The 13,392-nt window shown below is 49.3% G+C and overlaps 1 protein-coding gene across 1 annotated transcript in view; it reads left to right on the top strand.

The window, feature by feature from the left end:
• Positions 1–13,392, top strand: part of CDH22 (cadherin 22) — a 78,918-nt gene that overhangs the window by 5,762 nt on the left and 59,764 nt on the right. The window contains exon 2 of the mRNA XM_065919820.1: positions 5,651–5,945. Coding sequence (XP_065775892.1) covers positions 5,651–5,945 — 295 coding nt within the window. The remainder of the gene's footprint in view (positions 1–5,650; positions 5,946–13,392) is intronic.

Below are 13,392 nucleotides of genomic sequence, written 5' to 3'. Positions count from 1 at the left end.
TTTTCTCTGCATACGTTGTCAGGACACCTATTGTGTGCCTGGCATGGGGAATTCAGACAAAGATGAATCAAAGTTAGTCCCTGCCCCTGAATCCCATGAGAAGTGGGGAGACAGACTGCAATACAGAGGTGTTATAGGCAAATGTGGAGCAGAGGGGAGTGTGCATGGAGGAGGGCAAATGGGAGGGCCTCTGGGAGGGCTGCCTGCAGGAGGAAACGAGCTGAGTCTAAAAGGCAAGAAGACGGATTTCCCTGGTGGTCCAGTGGTTGAGACAGCACACTTACAATGCAGGCGATGCAGGTTCGATCCCTGGTCAGGGAACTAAGATCCCACATACCACGTGGCAGGGTCAGAAAATAAAAATAAATAAAATAAGAACAATAAAATAAAATAATACTTATAATAATATTTATAATAATATACTTATAATAATATAATTAGTGTAATATAGTAATAATACTTACAATAATAAACAAATACTTAAAAAATAAGTAAAAGACGAGAAGATGTTGCATGATGGCCCCCATGTCTCCAGTGGGTCAGGATTTGAGCCTAGGGCTATTATGTCAGGAGATGGGGGAATGGATGCACTCGTTGACCCTCAGTCTCTCTCGAGGCCAGGTGCCAGAAGCAGAAAGGCAACTTGTCTTCAGTGACCACTTAGTAAGTGCCCGGAGCTCCCACATGTTATCTAGTGCATCTTTAGACTCTGGGCAAGCCCTGTCAGTCTTATTTACTGTTGAGAAAACCGAGACTTGGAGGAAGGTAGCCTCTCACTCAGGGCCAGGCAACAAGTGGGTGACAGAGCAGACACTGGCACCTGGCTCTTCCTGTATCCAAAGCCCATCACCTCTTCTGATTTTGAAGTCCTTTTCCAAATGATGAGATAGAGGCTCAGATTGAAAAGGCCATCAATGACCATGGCCTGCGGATACAGGGTGGTACAGGCCTCTGTCGAAGCCATGCAGCCCCATGACTGCCCTCCAGCCCACCCCCCCTTCCTTTCTCCCTCTTCCTTAACCAGAAATGTTATAAGTGGACTAAGTGAAGTCAAGTGAAAGTCGCTCCGTTGTGCCTGACCAAGAAGGTCAGTTGGGATCTGCTTGGCCTTTCCCTTTTCCAGGGGAATCTTCCCAACCCAGGGATCGAATCCAGGTCTCCTGCATTGCAGTCGATTCTTTACCAGCTGAGCCACAAGGGAAGCCCAAGAAAACTGGAGTGGGTAACCTACCCCTTCTCCGGCGAATCTTCCCGACACTGGGGTCTCCTGCATTGCAGGCGGATTCTTTACCAACTGAGCTACAGGGAAGCCCTGTAAGTGGACTAGCCAGATTCCAAAGGCTGCAGAGGGACCAACTTGTGCTTTGGAGTCAGACAGACCTGGGACCATCTCAGTCTGTTCTCCTGGAAAATGGGGAGACATTTACATGGGCCACAATGTTTTCTTTTAAATGTATTTATTTTTGGCTGTGCTCGGTCGCCACTGCTATGCGCCAGGCTTTCTCTACTTGCGGCAAGTGGCAGCTACTCTCTAGATGGGGTGTGTGGGCTTCTCATTGCAGTGGCTTCTCTTGTTGTGGTGTATGGGCTCCAGGGTATGTGGGCTCAGTAGTTTCAACTCACTGGCTGTAGAGTGTGGGCTCAGTAGTTGTGGGCCATGGTAGTTGCCCCATGGCATGTGGGATCTTCCTGGACCAGGGATCAAACCCGTGTCCCCTGCCTTGGCAGGCAGATTCTTAACCACTTAGACTACCAGGGAAGTCCTGCCACAATGTTAAATTAGACTTCTGCAGAGGTTTGCAATCTGGCATGTAGTAGGCGCTCAGTAAATAAAAGCCCCATCCTCCAGCCTCGTAGCTGAGATTCTTGAGAAATATCATCCTGGGATAGAATGAGCGGCATGTGAGAGCGTGCTAGGTCACTTCAGTCGTGTGCGACTCTGTGACCCTGTGGACTCTAGCCCTCCAGGATCCTCTGTACACTCCCTCTCCACTCCAGAACCAGGACCCAGGCAGGGGGTGACGGGTGGGAAGCAGCCCCAACCCAGCCCAAATCTGCAGCTCTGAGCTCTTCGCTCCTCCGCAGGCTGACCGGCTCTGTCCAACTCTTCTGTCCCCAGAGAGCAGTCCCTGGGCCCCAGCATGAGCTCTCTGTCACACTTCACGGAAGAATAGCAGTGACATCATCGCTAGGTTTCACTCCCTCCTTTCCACTCCTCACTGGTAGGTGATCCCTGGCCAGAGGCTGAGATAAAATGTTAAGGGCTTCAGGGATGTGATGGAGACCCAGGAGACGGAAAGGGAAGGAGACAATCACTTACAGAGTGTGTTATTTAGTTGTTGAGTCATATCAGACTCTTTTACCACCCCATGAACTGTAGCCCACCAGGCTCCATCTTTCCATGGGATTTCCCAGGCAAGGATACTGGGGTGGGTTGCCATTTCCTTCCCCAGGGGATCTTCCCATCCCAGGGGTTGAACCTGTTTCTCCTGCAATTATAGGCAGGTTCTTTACCACCGAGCCTCTAGGGAAACCCTACAGAGTGTGTAGATCATGTTCCTGTTTCGTCTTCACCGCATCTGTGCCAGGTAGGACTTGATCTGATTTCTCAGGTGGAAAAATGGACCCAGAGGGATAAAAATAACAGATGGTGTGATAGATTGGCTTCCCGCACTTAGCTGGGTGACCAAGCAAACGACCTCCCCTCTGTGTTCCTCGGTTTCCTCATCTGGTAAATGGAACTAAGAATGACATTTCATTCTTATTAGGGTGGTGATGAAGACTAATAAGATTACAGCTGTTATACATTCCTCCAAATGGCATCTATTCCACCAGACTTCCAGGGAGGAGTGTGTGCTGATTAAATAAACCCGCAACGGGTCTGACTGGGAAGTGGGTGAAGTCATCTGAAAAGGGAACCCATTCACTCTCTCTGGTCCCCACCTCCTCCGGGCAGAGGTGGAGGAACAGCATAAACAGCAAACAGGAGAGACAGGTCCCCTCATCTCCAGCACTACCGATGATTCAGGGCTGATGTCTTGAGATAATTTTATTGGGGGTATTAAACTGAGTTATGAGGTTTTTACAATCCAGCCACTTATGAGAAATCTATTAACAGTAACTGGACAGGAAGAAGGCTTCTCAGTGGAGCCCAGGACGGGCATTAATTGGGGCAATCTATAACAGGACGGGGACCCGGAAAGGTTCCACCCGACGCCTCCATTTACTCCCCGCAATTTCTGCTGAGAATCAGCAGACTCGCCAAAAAGAGAGAGATGCCCATTAATCGGCTAATGAAATATGAAAATGTTTATGGGCCATTCAATCTTCCAAATGGCACTTCTATAATCCACCTTTCAGACACAAAGTTCCACCAGCAGAATTTATACCCGGGCTCCTCCTGCGTGGCAGGGGGTGGGCTTTTATTCCTCTTCGTGATGACTTCATTGGCACCTATTATCCTGCTGAGTGGGCTGGGGTACATGGCATCCTGGCCTGAAAGGGGCCTTTACGGATTCTCTTGTTCATGCTGCATCTTGGAGGAAGCTTCGAGAGGAGCAGAGAGCCGCCCAAGGTCACTGACTTCCTCGGATGCATTTTCTTCTGCTCAGAGCTGCCTGAGAGATTTGCACATTGTAGGATAAGGACTTGGGTGTTTCTATGTGGGTGAATAGTCTTTCTGCTGGTTCCTTGCCCAGGAGATCTCGGTGCAGTGAAAACAGCCTGGGTTCTGGAGCTTAGCAGTGCCTGGATTAAATCCCAGTTATATATAGCTAACATTTAATAATAATATAATAATAATGATAGCTACCATTTATGGGACATTTACTATGTCTCAGGCAGGACTGATTTTCAACTAATACCTACCAGTATAGTTGTACCAGTTGCTAAAATAGTGAAGAGGCTCCCTACCTGCGGTAAATAGTCTGTTTCCTCTCACTCCCCTCAGCTCCCTCCACCCCTCGGACCTCTCTGTGATCCAGCATCCAAAGTGTTCCCACCTGGACCAGCAAGGGCTCTGCTGTGGTACCACTCCATAGGCAGTGCCAGCGCCAGGCTGGCTGTTACATATTGTAAACATCATCTGGTGCCAGGCAAGTGCTAAGGGCCTTATGTGGACATTAGACTCAAGTAGCCCTCCATTTGGGCTCCCCAGGTGGTGCTAGTGGTAAAGAACCCCTCTGCCGATGCAGGAGATGTAAGAGACACATGTTCGATCCCTGAGTTGGGAAGATCCCCTGGAGGAGGAAATGGCAACCCACTCCAGTGTTCTTGCCTGGGATAATCCCATGGTTAGAGGAGCCTGGCGGGCTACAGTCCATGGGGTCACACAGAGTCGGACACAACTGAAGCCACTTAGCATGCAGACATGCCACCCTTTGGCACCTCTAGGAGGAGGTGCTATTATGCTCCGCATGTTACAGAGGAGGGACCTGAGGCCCAGAGAGGTAGTGACTTGGGCGAGAACTCACAGGGAGGTGATGCTGGCACCAAGGCTGGACCAAGCTGTACTGCTTCTTCCCTCTGCCATGGGCTCCTCCCAGGAGGCGTGAGGATGGAGTGAGAAAGCCTAGGCTGTGGACCAGGCCAGTTCCTCCAGGAGTCTGACCTTGAACAATTTATCCCATTTCTCTAGTCCTCAGTAGGAAAATGAAAAAAAAAAAAAATCTGCAAAGTGAAGATAGCAAAACCTACTCTAATAGTGATTTTCTTTTTAAAGAATTGTGCACCAAATAAATATGTAAATTGCTCAGCACACTGCTTGGCACATGGTAGGCGCTCCTCCAGTTTGCATCCCCCTTTCCCCTCTGTCCTTCCAATCCCTGTCCCCACCGTATGCCAAGCCCTGAGGCTGCTCTCCAGAGAAGTAAGAAGATACTTCTGAGGGCTCAAAGCCTAGGGACCCTAGACCTGTCACTCCAGCAAGGGTCATGGACAGCAGCTTGGAAATTTGCTAAAAATGCAAATTCTGAGGCCCCACTCCAAACTCCCTGGGTCAGAATCTGCTTTTTACCAAGATCTTGGGTGATTTGCATGCACATTAAGATTTAAGAAGCATGGCTACAGCAAACGTGATAACGATGGCTTGACGTCTTGCAAAGATCTTGGAGCGGAATGGCAGAGTTGGAGGTGGAGTGGGAGTGGGGGTGGGGGTGGGTCCAAAAAAAAGCTTTTGAGAAGAGGTGGCATTTAAACTTGCAAGATGTGGCAAGCCTTGCAGGATGAGGAGACTTTCAGTAGACAGAGAAATAAGGCAGGACACGCAAAGAAGAAGAAGAGAGGTGTGGAGGTGGCTTTTACTTCTTTGTAAGAGTGATAGGGAGCCATAGAAGATTGCATGCACAGGAGGACCTGTTCAGATCTGCCTCTGAGGCTGATATCTCTGGCCGTAGGGGGGAAGGTCAATTACAGGGGCAGGATTGGGGCAGGAAGAACCATGGAGGGCTAGTGGAACATGCCAGACCAGACAGTGAGGCTTGGGACTAGGATGACGTTTGGTTTCCCCAGCCTCAGTGACTTCAATGAAGAATGGGTATGTCAAAGAAGAGATGTGCTTAGGAAGAGGCCCCCAGTGGGACTTGGTGGGGGAGTGGGGCGCCAAAAGGAGCCCACCTGGGCCTCCATTCTGCCTTCCTCCCTGCCTCCCCAGATCCACTCGGACTCAGACGAGGGTGATGGGGCCATCAAGTACACCATCTCGGGCGAGGGCGCTGGGACCATCTTCCTGATCGATGAGCTGACGGGTGACATCCATGCCATGGAGCGCCTGGACCGGGAACAGAAGACCTTCTACACACTGCGGGCTCAGGCTCGGGACCGTGCCACCAACCGCCTGCTGGAGCCCGAGTCGGAGTTCATCATCAAGGTGCAGGACATCAACGACAGCGAGCCCCGCTTCCTGCATGGCCCCTACATCGGCAGCGTGGCCGAGCTCTCACCCACAGGTGGGCGGTGGGCTCCGGGGGGTGGGATGAGCCAGCAAGAGGGGAAGGGGAGCAGCCGGCTTGAGCGAGGGAGCCTGCTGGGGGGAGGGGAGTCAGGGCACAGCTGTGGGCCCAGGCGCCCAGGCACGGTCCTGGACAATCACTCAGCCCAGGGCTCCTGGTAGAAACGAGTCGTGGGCTGAGGAGTAAGCCGGCCACTACCACCTTCCCCACCACATTAGCCTAAGTCACCTGCAAGCCAGGCTGGACAGGGAACAGTGGCCCTGGGTCCTAGAACACATTCCACCTCTTTGGCCAAGGCACTGCCTCCTTCTTGGCCTTCCAGCTCTGCAGCTGCTCATCAGAGGCCAGAGGAACTTGGTTTCTTGGGGAAAAGTGCAGTCACCCCTGGCTTCTCTAGATGGGGCAAATCGGTAGGTAATGAGCGAGCAGGCGGTAATGGAAGAGAAGGGAGTGAACCAGAGAAGACAGTGAGCACAAAGGATGGTGGGAGAATAGGGAACAGTGAGGGTGTGAATGTGGGTGTGGGTTGGTGTTCACACACACACACACAGGTGTGCTGTTATTGTCTGCTGTGCATACCGTATTCTCACGCATGCGCAGATGTGCACGGCCTTTAAGACCCGTGCATGCATTTGACAGGTTATGTGTCTGCTGAATGAATTCATTCATTCTTTTAACAAATATGCATAGGCACCTGGGACACAGCGTGGAGAAGGCAGACCAGCCTCTCTGCTCTCATGGAAGGGATATTCTGGTCAAGGAAGACAGGCAGGAAGCAAGTTAACAAACCGATCCTGGGGTTGGGAAGAATACACTGAAGCAAAGACTCGAGAGAAGTGAGAACCTGCGCCCAGGGAACAGCAGTCTAGGCAGTGGGAACAGTATATGCAAAGGTCTCAGGGCTGAATTCCCTCTGAGGGGAAGCAGAGAAGAGACCAGATCAGGCAGCCGTGTGATCATAGTCAAGGTTTTGCGTTTTATGCTCAGCAAGCTGGGAAGTCAGTGGAGGGGCTTGTTCAGAAGAGTGACATGATATGACTTAATTCGAACAGGATCCTGTGACTGTTCCGTGAAGATTAGATGGAGAGGGGGGAAAGGCAGAAGCAGATAGCTCGTTGACAAGGATATTGCAATTACCTAGGCAGGAAATGATGGTAGCTTGAAACAAGGTGGTACCAGTAAGGGTACTGAAAAGAGGTCGGCTTCTAGATATATTTCAAAAGTAGAGCTGAAAGCATTTGCTAATGGATTGGATGTGGGGTGTGAGAGAAAGAAAATTCAAGGATGACTACCGAGATTTTGACCTGGGCAATTAAATAGATGGAATCTCCATTTACTGAGATGGGAGAAACAGTGGGAGAAAAAGATTTGTGGGGATGGAGGGAAATCATAAGTTTGGTTAGATGAACTAAGCTGAAAGTATTTATTAGAAAGCCAAGGAGAGATCTTGAAAAAGGCAGTTCAGTATCCAGTTTCAGCTGCAAGGTCTGAGGTAGAGAGATAAATTTGGAGGTTGTCCATGGCAGAGACCCAGGGAGTACGTAGAAATCAGTTTTGCAAGTGGGGAAACTGAGGCTCAGAAGAGCCGTCACGGGTCCCAGGTCACACTGCAAGTCACAGGTAGCTTATGAAGCCTCTGATTTCCCAAGTCCGGCAGCCCTTACTCCTGGACTCAAACTCTGGCCAAAAGAGACATAGTCCTGTCTCTCTTCACTCAAAACTGAACTGCATGTTTCCACATGGAAAAGCCAGAAAGATGGTGAGAGATGAGGCTAGAGGAGAAAGCTGGACTCATGCAAAGGACTTGAGGGAAGCAGGTAGCCTGGGAAAAGCTTAAGCAAGAAAGTAAGTGGGCAGACTTGCATTTTGGAAGCCTCCCTCTGCCTCAGGGTGGAGAGTGGATGGGAATGCGGGGCCCAGAGGGAGGTATAGTCCCATATACCCCATGCTGGCTTGCCCATCACCACTTCACTCTCACTGTGACTCTGAGAGGTGGCAGGACTGATTGCCCAAGGACTGACATTCCCAAGGGATGTCAGCATCCCTATTGAACAGATGGAAACACCAAGGCTTAGAGAGAGGAGATGATGTGACCCACGGTCACATAGCTAGTCAATGACCCAGCAGATCGCTGGGTTGGGCTCCCAGGCTTTTGGATTGTCAAGGTTCTTGTGTCACTCATGGGGAAAGTCAGACCGAGAAAAGCGCAAAGACTCACTCAAGGTCACCCAGAGAGTGGGAGGCTGAGCCAGCCCCCAGCTTGATGAGCCCAGCCGCAAGGAACCCCCGCCCCACCCCACCCCGGTTTCCCGGTCCACTGACTCTGACATTCCACTCAGGAAATAGTGGGGATTTAACTCGGACAAGCCGGGGGAACCCAGGAAGTGGGAGGAGGAAGCAGAAATTAAATTAGTTTATTTCATTTGAGCAACTTTTTGAAGGAAAAGCAAATCCGACACTTGGGTGCTTACAGAGACTCCAGGCAGCTTTGAAAATCAGTCACAATTACTGAGCCTCCTGATCTGGGCTGAGCGGGGCGGGGCCGACAAGCGGCACCGGGTCTGGGCGGCCTAGGAGATCAGAGGGAGCGGGACACAGCTTGGGACATGAAAGGCAGCGGCGCTCACAAATTAAACCACTCACAGCTTAAAAGGGAAGGGAAGTGTGCCGGGGGCCTCCAATGAGCCACGCTTCTAAAGAGGGGCACGCCAACCACGCTGAGCCTAATGCTGCAGCGCGGGTCCTGCATCTGACCGTCAGGAAGCCTGGCGCCCCGCGTGACCTCGGGAAAGCCCCTGCTCTTCTCTGGGCCTCAGGTTCCCTTCTGAGCACAGAGCAGGCTCATTCATGCCCAGATGTTTACTGAGAGCCTACTCTGTGCCAGAGACTGTTTCAGGCATCGGAGATTCTTAGAAAGCCTACATCTAGGGCAGGGAGAGAGATAGGAAAGAAAGAAACAAGTCAAGATATAAATACACTCTGTGGTGTAAGTGTGAGGGGAATTGGGACTTACATTGGGGGAGTGCTATTTTAGACAGAGGGGTCAGGAGAGACCTTTCTTTTTCTGTATTTATTCGCTTATTTGGCTGCATCTTCGCTGTATCACACGGATATTTTGTAGCAGCGCAAGGGTTCTTTAGTTGTGGTACAGGCTTAGTTACTCCAAGGCTTGTGGGATCTTAGTTCCCCTACCAGGGATTGAATCCACATCCTCTGTATTGCAAGGTGGTTTCTTAACCACTGAACCACCAGGGAAGTAGGGACATAAGGCCTTCATTTTTTGTAAGAGAACATTTGAACAAGGTCTGAAGGAACCAAGGGAGTGGACCAAAGAGCTATGTGAAACTCAGTTCTCAGTTCAGTTGCTCAGCTGTGTCTGACTCTTTGCAACCCCATGAATCACAGCACACCAGGTCTCCCTGTCCATCACCAACTCCCAGAGCTTGCTCAAACTCGTCCATTGAGTCGGTGATGCCATCCAACCATCTCATCCTCTGTCGTCCCCTTCTCCTCCTGCCTTCAATCTTTCCCAGCATCAGGGTCTTTGCCAATGAATCAGTTCTTCGCATCAGGTGGCCAGAGTATTGGAGTTTCAGCTTCAGCATCAGTCCTTCCAGTGAATATTCAGGACTGATTTCCGTTAGGATGGACTGGTTGTATTTCCTTACAGTCTGAGGGACTCTCAAGAGTCTTCTCCAACACCACAGTTCAAAAGCATCAATTCTTCGGTGCTCAGCTTTCTTTATAGTCCAACTCTCACATCCATACATCAGGATACATATGTACATATGGATGTACATACATCCATACATACATACTGAAAAAACCATAGCTTTGACTAGACAGACCTTTGTTGGCAAACTAACATCTCTGCTTTTTAATATGCTGTCTAGGTTGGTCATAACTTTCCTTCCAAGGAGTAAGCATCTTTTAATTTCATGGCTGCAATCACCATCTGCAGTGATTTGGGTGCCCCCCAAAATAAAGTCTCTCACTGTTTCCACTGTTTCCCCATCTATTTGGCATGAAGTGATGGGACCAGATGCCGTGATCTTAGTTTTCTGAATGTTGAATTTTAAGCCAATTTTTTCACTCTCTTCTTTCACTTCCATCAAGAAGCTCTTTAGTTCTTCTTCACTTTATGCCATAAGGGTGGTGTCATGTGCATATCTGATATTGATATTTCTCCCAGCAATCTTGATTCCAGCTTGTGCTTCATCCAGCCCATTCTCATGATGTACTCTGCATATAAGTTAAATAAGCAGGGTGACAATATACAGCCTTGATGTACTCCTTTCCCGATTTAGAACTAGTCTGTTGTTCCATGTCCAATTCTATCTGTTGCTTCTTGGCTTTCTACTTTTGCATTCCAGTCCCCTATAATGAAAAGGACATGTTTTCTGGGTGTTGTAGGTCTTCATAGAACTGTTCAACTTCAGCTTCTTCAGCATTACTGGTCGGGTCATAGACTTGGATTACTGTGATACTTAATGGTTTGCCTTGAAAATGAACAGAGATCATTCTGCCATTTTTGAGACTGCATCCAAGTACTGCATTTCAAACTCTTTTGTTGACTGTGATGGCTACTCCATTTCTTCTAAGGGATTTTTACCCACAGAAGTAGATATAATGGTCATCTGAGTTAAATTCACCCATTCCAGTCCATTTTAGTTCACTGATTCCTAACATGTCGATGTTGCCATCTCCTGTTTGACCACTTCCAATTTGCCTTGATTCATGGACCTAACATTCCAGGTTCCTATGCAATATTGCTCTTTACAGCATCGGACTTTATTTCCATCACCAGTCACATCCACAGCTGGGTATTGTTTTTGCTTTGACTCTATCTCTTCATTCTTTCTGGAGTTATTTCTCCCCTGATCTCCAGTAGCATATTGGGCACCTACCAACCTGGGGAGTTTATCTTTCACTGTCCTTTTTGCCTTTTCATACTGTTCATGGGGTTCTCAAGGCAAGAATACTGAAGTGGTTTGCTATTCCCTTCTCCAGTGGACCACATTTTGTCAGAACTCACCTCCATGACCTGTCTGTCTTGGGTGGCTATGGCACAGCTCATAGTTTCACTGAGTTAGACAAGGCTGAGGTCCTTGTCATCAGATTGGTTAGTTTTCTGTGATTGTGGTTTTCATTCTGTCTGCCCTGTGATGGATAAGGATAAGAGGCTTGTGGAAGCTTCCTGATGGGAGAGACCGACTGAGGGGGAGGCTGGGTCTTGTTCTGATGGGCGGGCCATGCTCAGTAAATCTTTAATCCAACTTTCTGTTGATGGGAGGGGCTGTGTTCCCTCCCTGTTGTTTGGCCTGAGGCCAAACCATGGTGGAGGTAATGAGGATAATGGTGACCTCCCTCAAAAGGCCCAGTGCGCCCACTGCTGCACTCAGTGCCCCTGATCCCGCAGCAGGCCACTGCCGACCCACGCCTCTGTCGGAGAATCATGGTCACTCACAGGCAAGTCTGGGTCTGTCTCTTGTGAGGTCACTGCTCCTTTCTCCTGGGTCCTGGTGCACAAGGTTTTGTTTGTGCCCTCTAAGAGTCCGTTTCCCAGTCCAGCGTAAGTTCTGGCGGTTCTATGGTGGGGTTAATGACGACCTCCTCCAAGAGGGCTTATGCCACACCCAGGTCTGCTGCACCCAGAGCCCCTGACCCTGCGGCAGGCCGCTGCTGACCCGGACCTCCTCAGGAGACACTCAAACGCAGCTCTGGCTCAGTCTCTGTGGGGCCTCTGGGTCCTGGTGTACACAAGGTTGGTTTGAGCCCTCCGAGTGTCACTGGCAGATATGGGGTTTGATTCTAAATGTGATTTTGCCCCTCCTACAGTCTTGCTGGGGCTTCTCCTTTGCCGTTGGACATGGGGTATCTTTTTTTTTGGTGCGATCCAACATTCTCCTGTCAATGGTTGTTCAGCAACGACTTGTAATTTTGGAGTTCTCGTAGGAGAAGATGAGCACATGTCCTTCTACTCCACCATCTTGGTGAGGTTCATGTGAAACAGTGGTTTTCAAAGTTTATTATACTTGGAGGACTTGTTAAAGCGCAGAAGGCTCCCCTCTACCCCCAGGGTTTCTGATTCAGTGTTAGTTGCTCAGTCTTGTCCCACTCTTTGCAACCCCATGGACTGTAGTTTGCCAGGCTCCTCTGTCCATGGGATTCTCTAGGCAAGAATATTGGAGTGGGCTGTCATTCCCTTCTCCAGGGGACCTTCCTGACTCAGGCATCAAACCTGAGTCTCCTACATTGCAGGCAGATTCTGTACCATCTGAGCCACCAGGGAAGCCCAGCATATCTGGTCTATTAGAAATGTTGGCATTTTTAACAAAGATGTTGTCAAAGCCGATGCTGATGCTGCTGGTTCAGGGGACACTTGAAGAACCAACTAAGCCTGCACCACAACTGAAGAATTCTTGCACAAAAGATCTGCAAAAACCAAGCTAGAGGAAGAATGTTCCAGGAAGAGGAAATAGCAAGTGCAAAGGTCCTGAGGCATAATGTGTTTTACCATGTTTGAGGAATAGCAAAGAAGTCAGTGTGGCTGAAAAGAGGAATAAAGGAAGGGGAGAGAGTACAAGGAGGTCAAAGGAGATACCAGAAGCTGGACCACATAGGACTTTTGTAGCTGCTGAAGGCTTTGTGGTTGTGCTTTGAGTAAGACGGGGTGGGGCAGAGGAGTTCTATGATCCAACGTAGATTTTAAAAAGATGATTTGTTGGCTGAAACTAAGCTATAGGGGTTAAGGGTGAAAGTAGGGGGATTGGTGAGGATACATCTGTAATTGGGGCAGGAGGTGATGGTGACTTGAATTCTGGATGTATATTGAATGCAGACCAACAGGGTTTGTAAGGGATTGGCTGAGGGGAGTGAGAGAGAGAGAAGACAAGGATGAGGCTGAGTTTTTGATCTGAGCAAATGGATGGATGAAACTGCTATTGCTGAGCTGGGAAATGCTCCACAATGAGCAAATTTGCAGCACAAAATTAAGAGTTCCTAATTGGACATGTTTAGGCGGCAGCAGCAGCAGACTGAGATGTCTACTAGAAATCCAAGTGGAGTTGTCAAGGGGACAGTTAGATCTCCAAGTCGGGAGGTCAGAAGCAAGATGAGGGCTAGAGTTATCACTTTGGAAGTCATCAGCAAAGCAAGAATTTAAAGCTTGAGGATGGGTGAAATCAACAAGGGAGTGAGTTTTGGTATGGAAAAGTTAGACTAGATAATCTCCTGATGCTGGGGGGCCCAGATCCCTTATGTAGGCTGGCAGAACCTGACCAGTGGATAGCAAGAGCATTTCACAGGGCTCCCATGCCCAGTTTAACTCCACCTACTTATTAATGCCAACTATGTGTAAGACAAAATCCTTGACACTGTTGAGGATACAGAAATGAGAAGTTCAATCCAGCACACATCTATTACCCACTACTTTATTCAGGGC

Source organism: Muntiacus reevesi, chromosome 2, assembly GCF_963930625.1.
Source record: "Muntiacus reevesi chromosome 2, mMunRee1.1, whole genome shotgun sequence".
In the NCBI taxonomy this organism is placed as follows: domain Eukaryota; kingdom Metazoa; phylum Chordata; class Mammalia; order Artiodactyla; family Cervidae; genus Muntiacus; species Muntiacus reevesi.
This window is presented reverse-complemented; position numbering and strand designations above follow the sequence as displayed.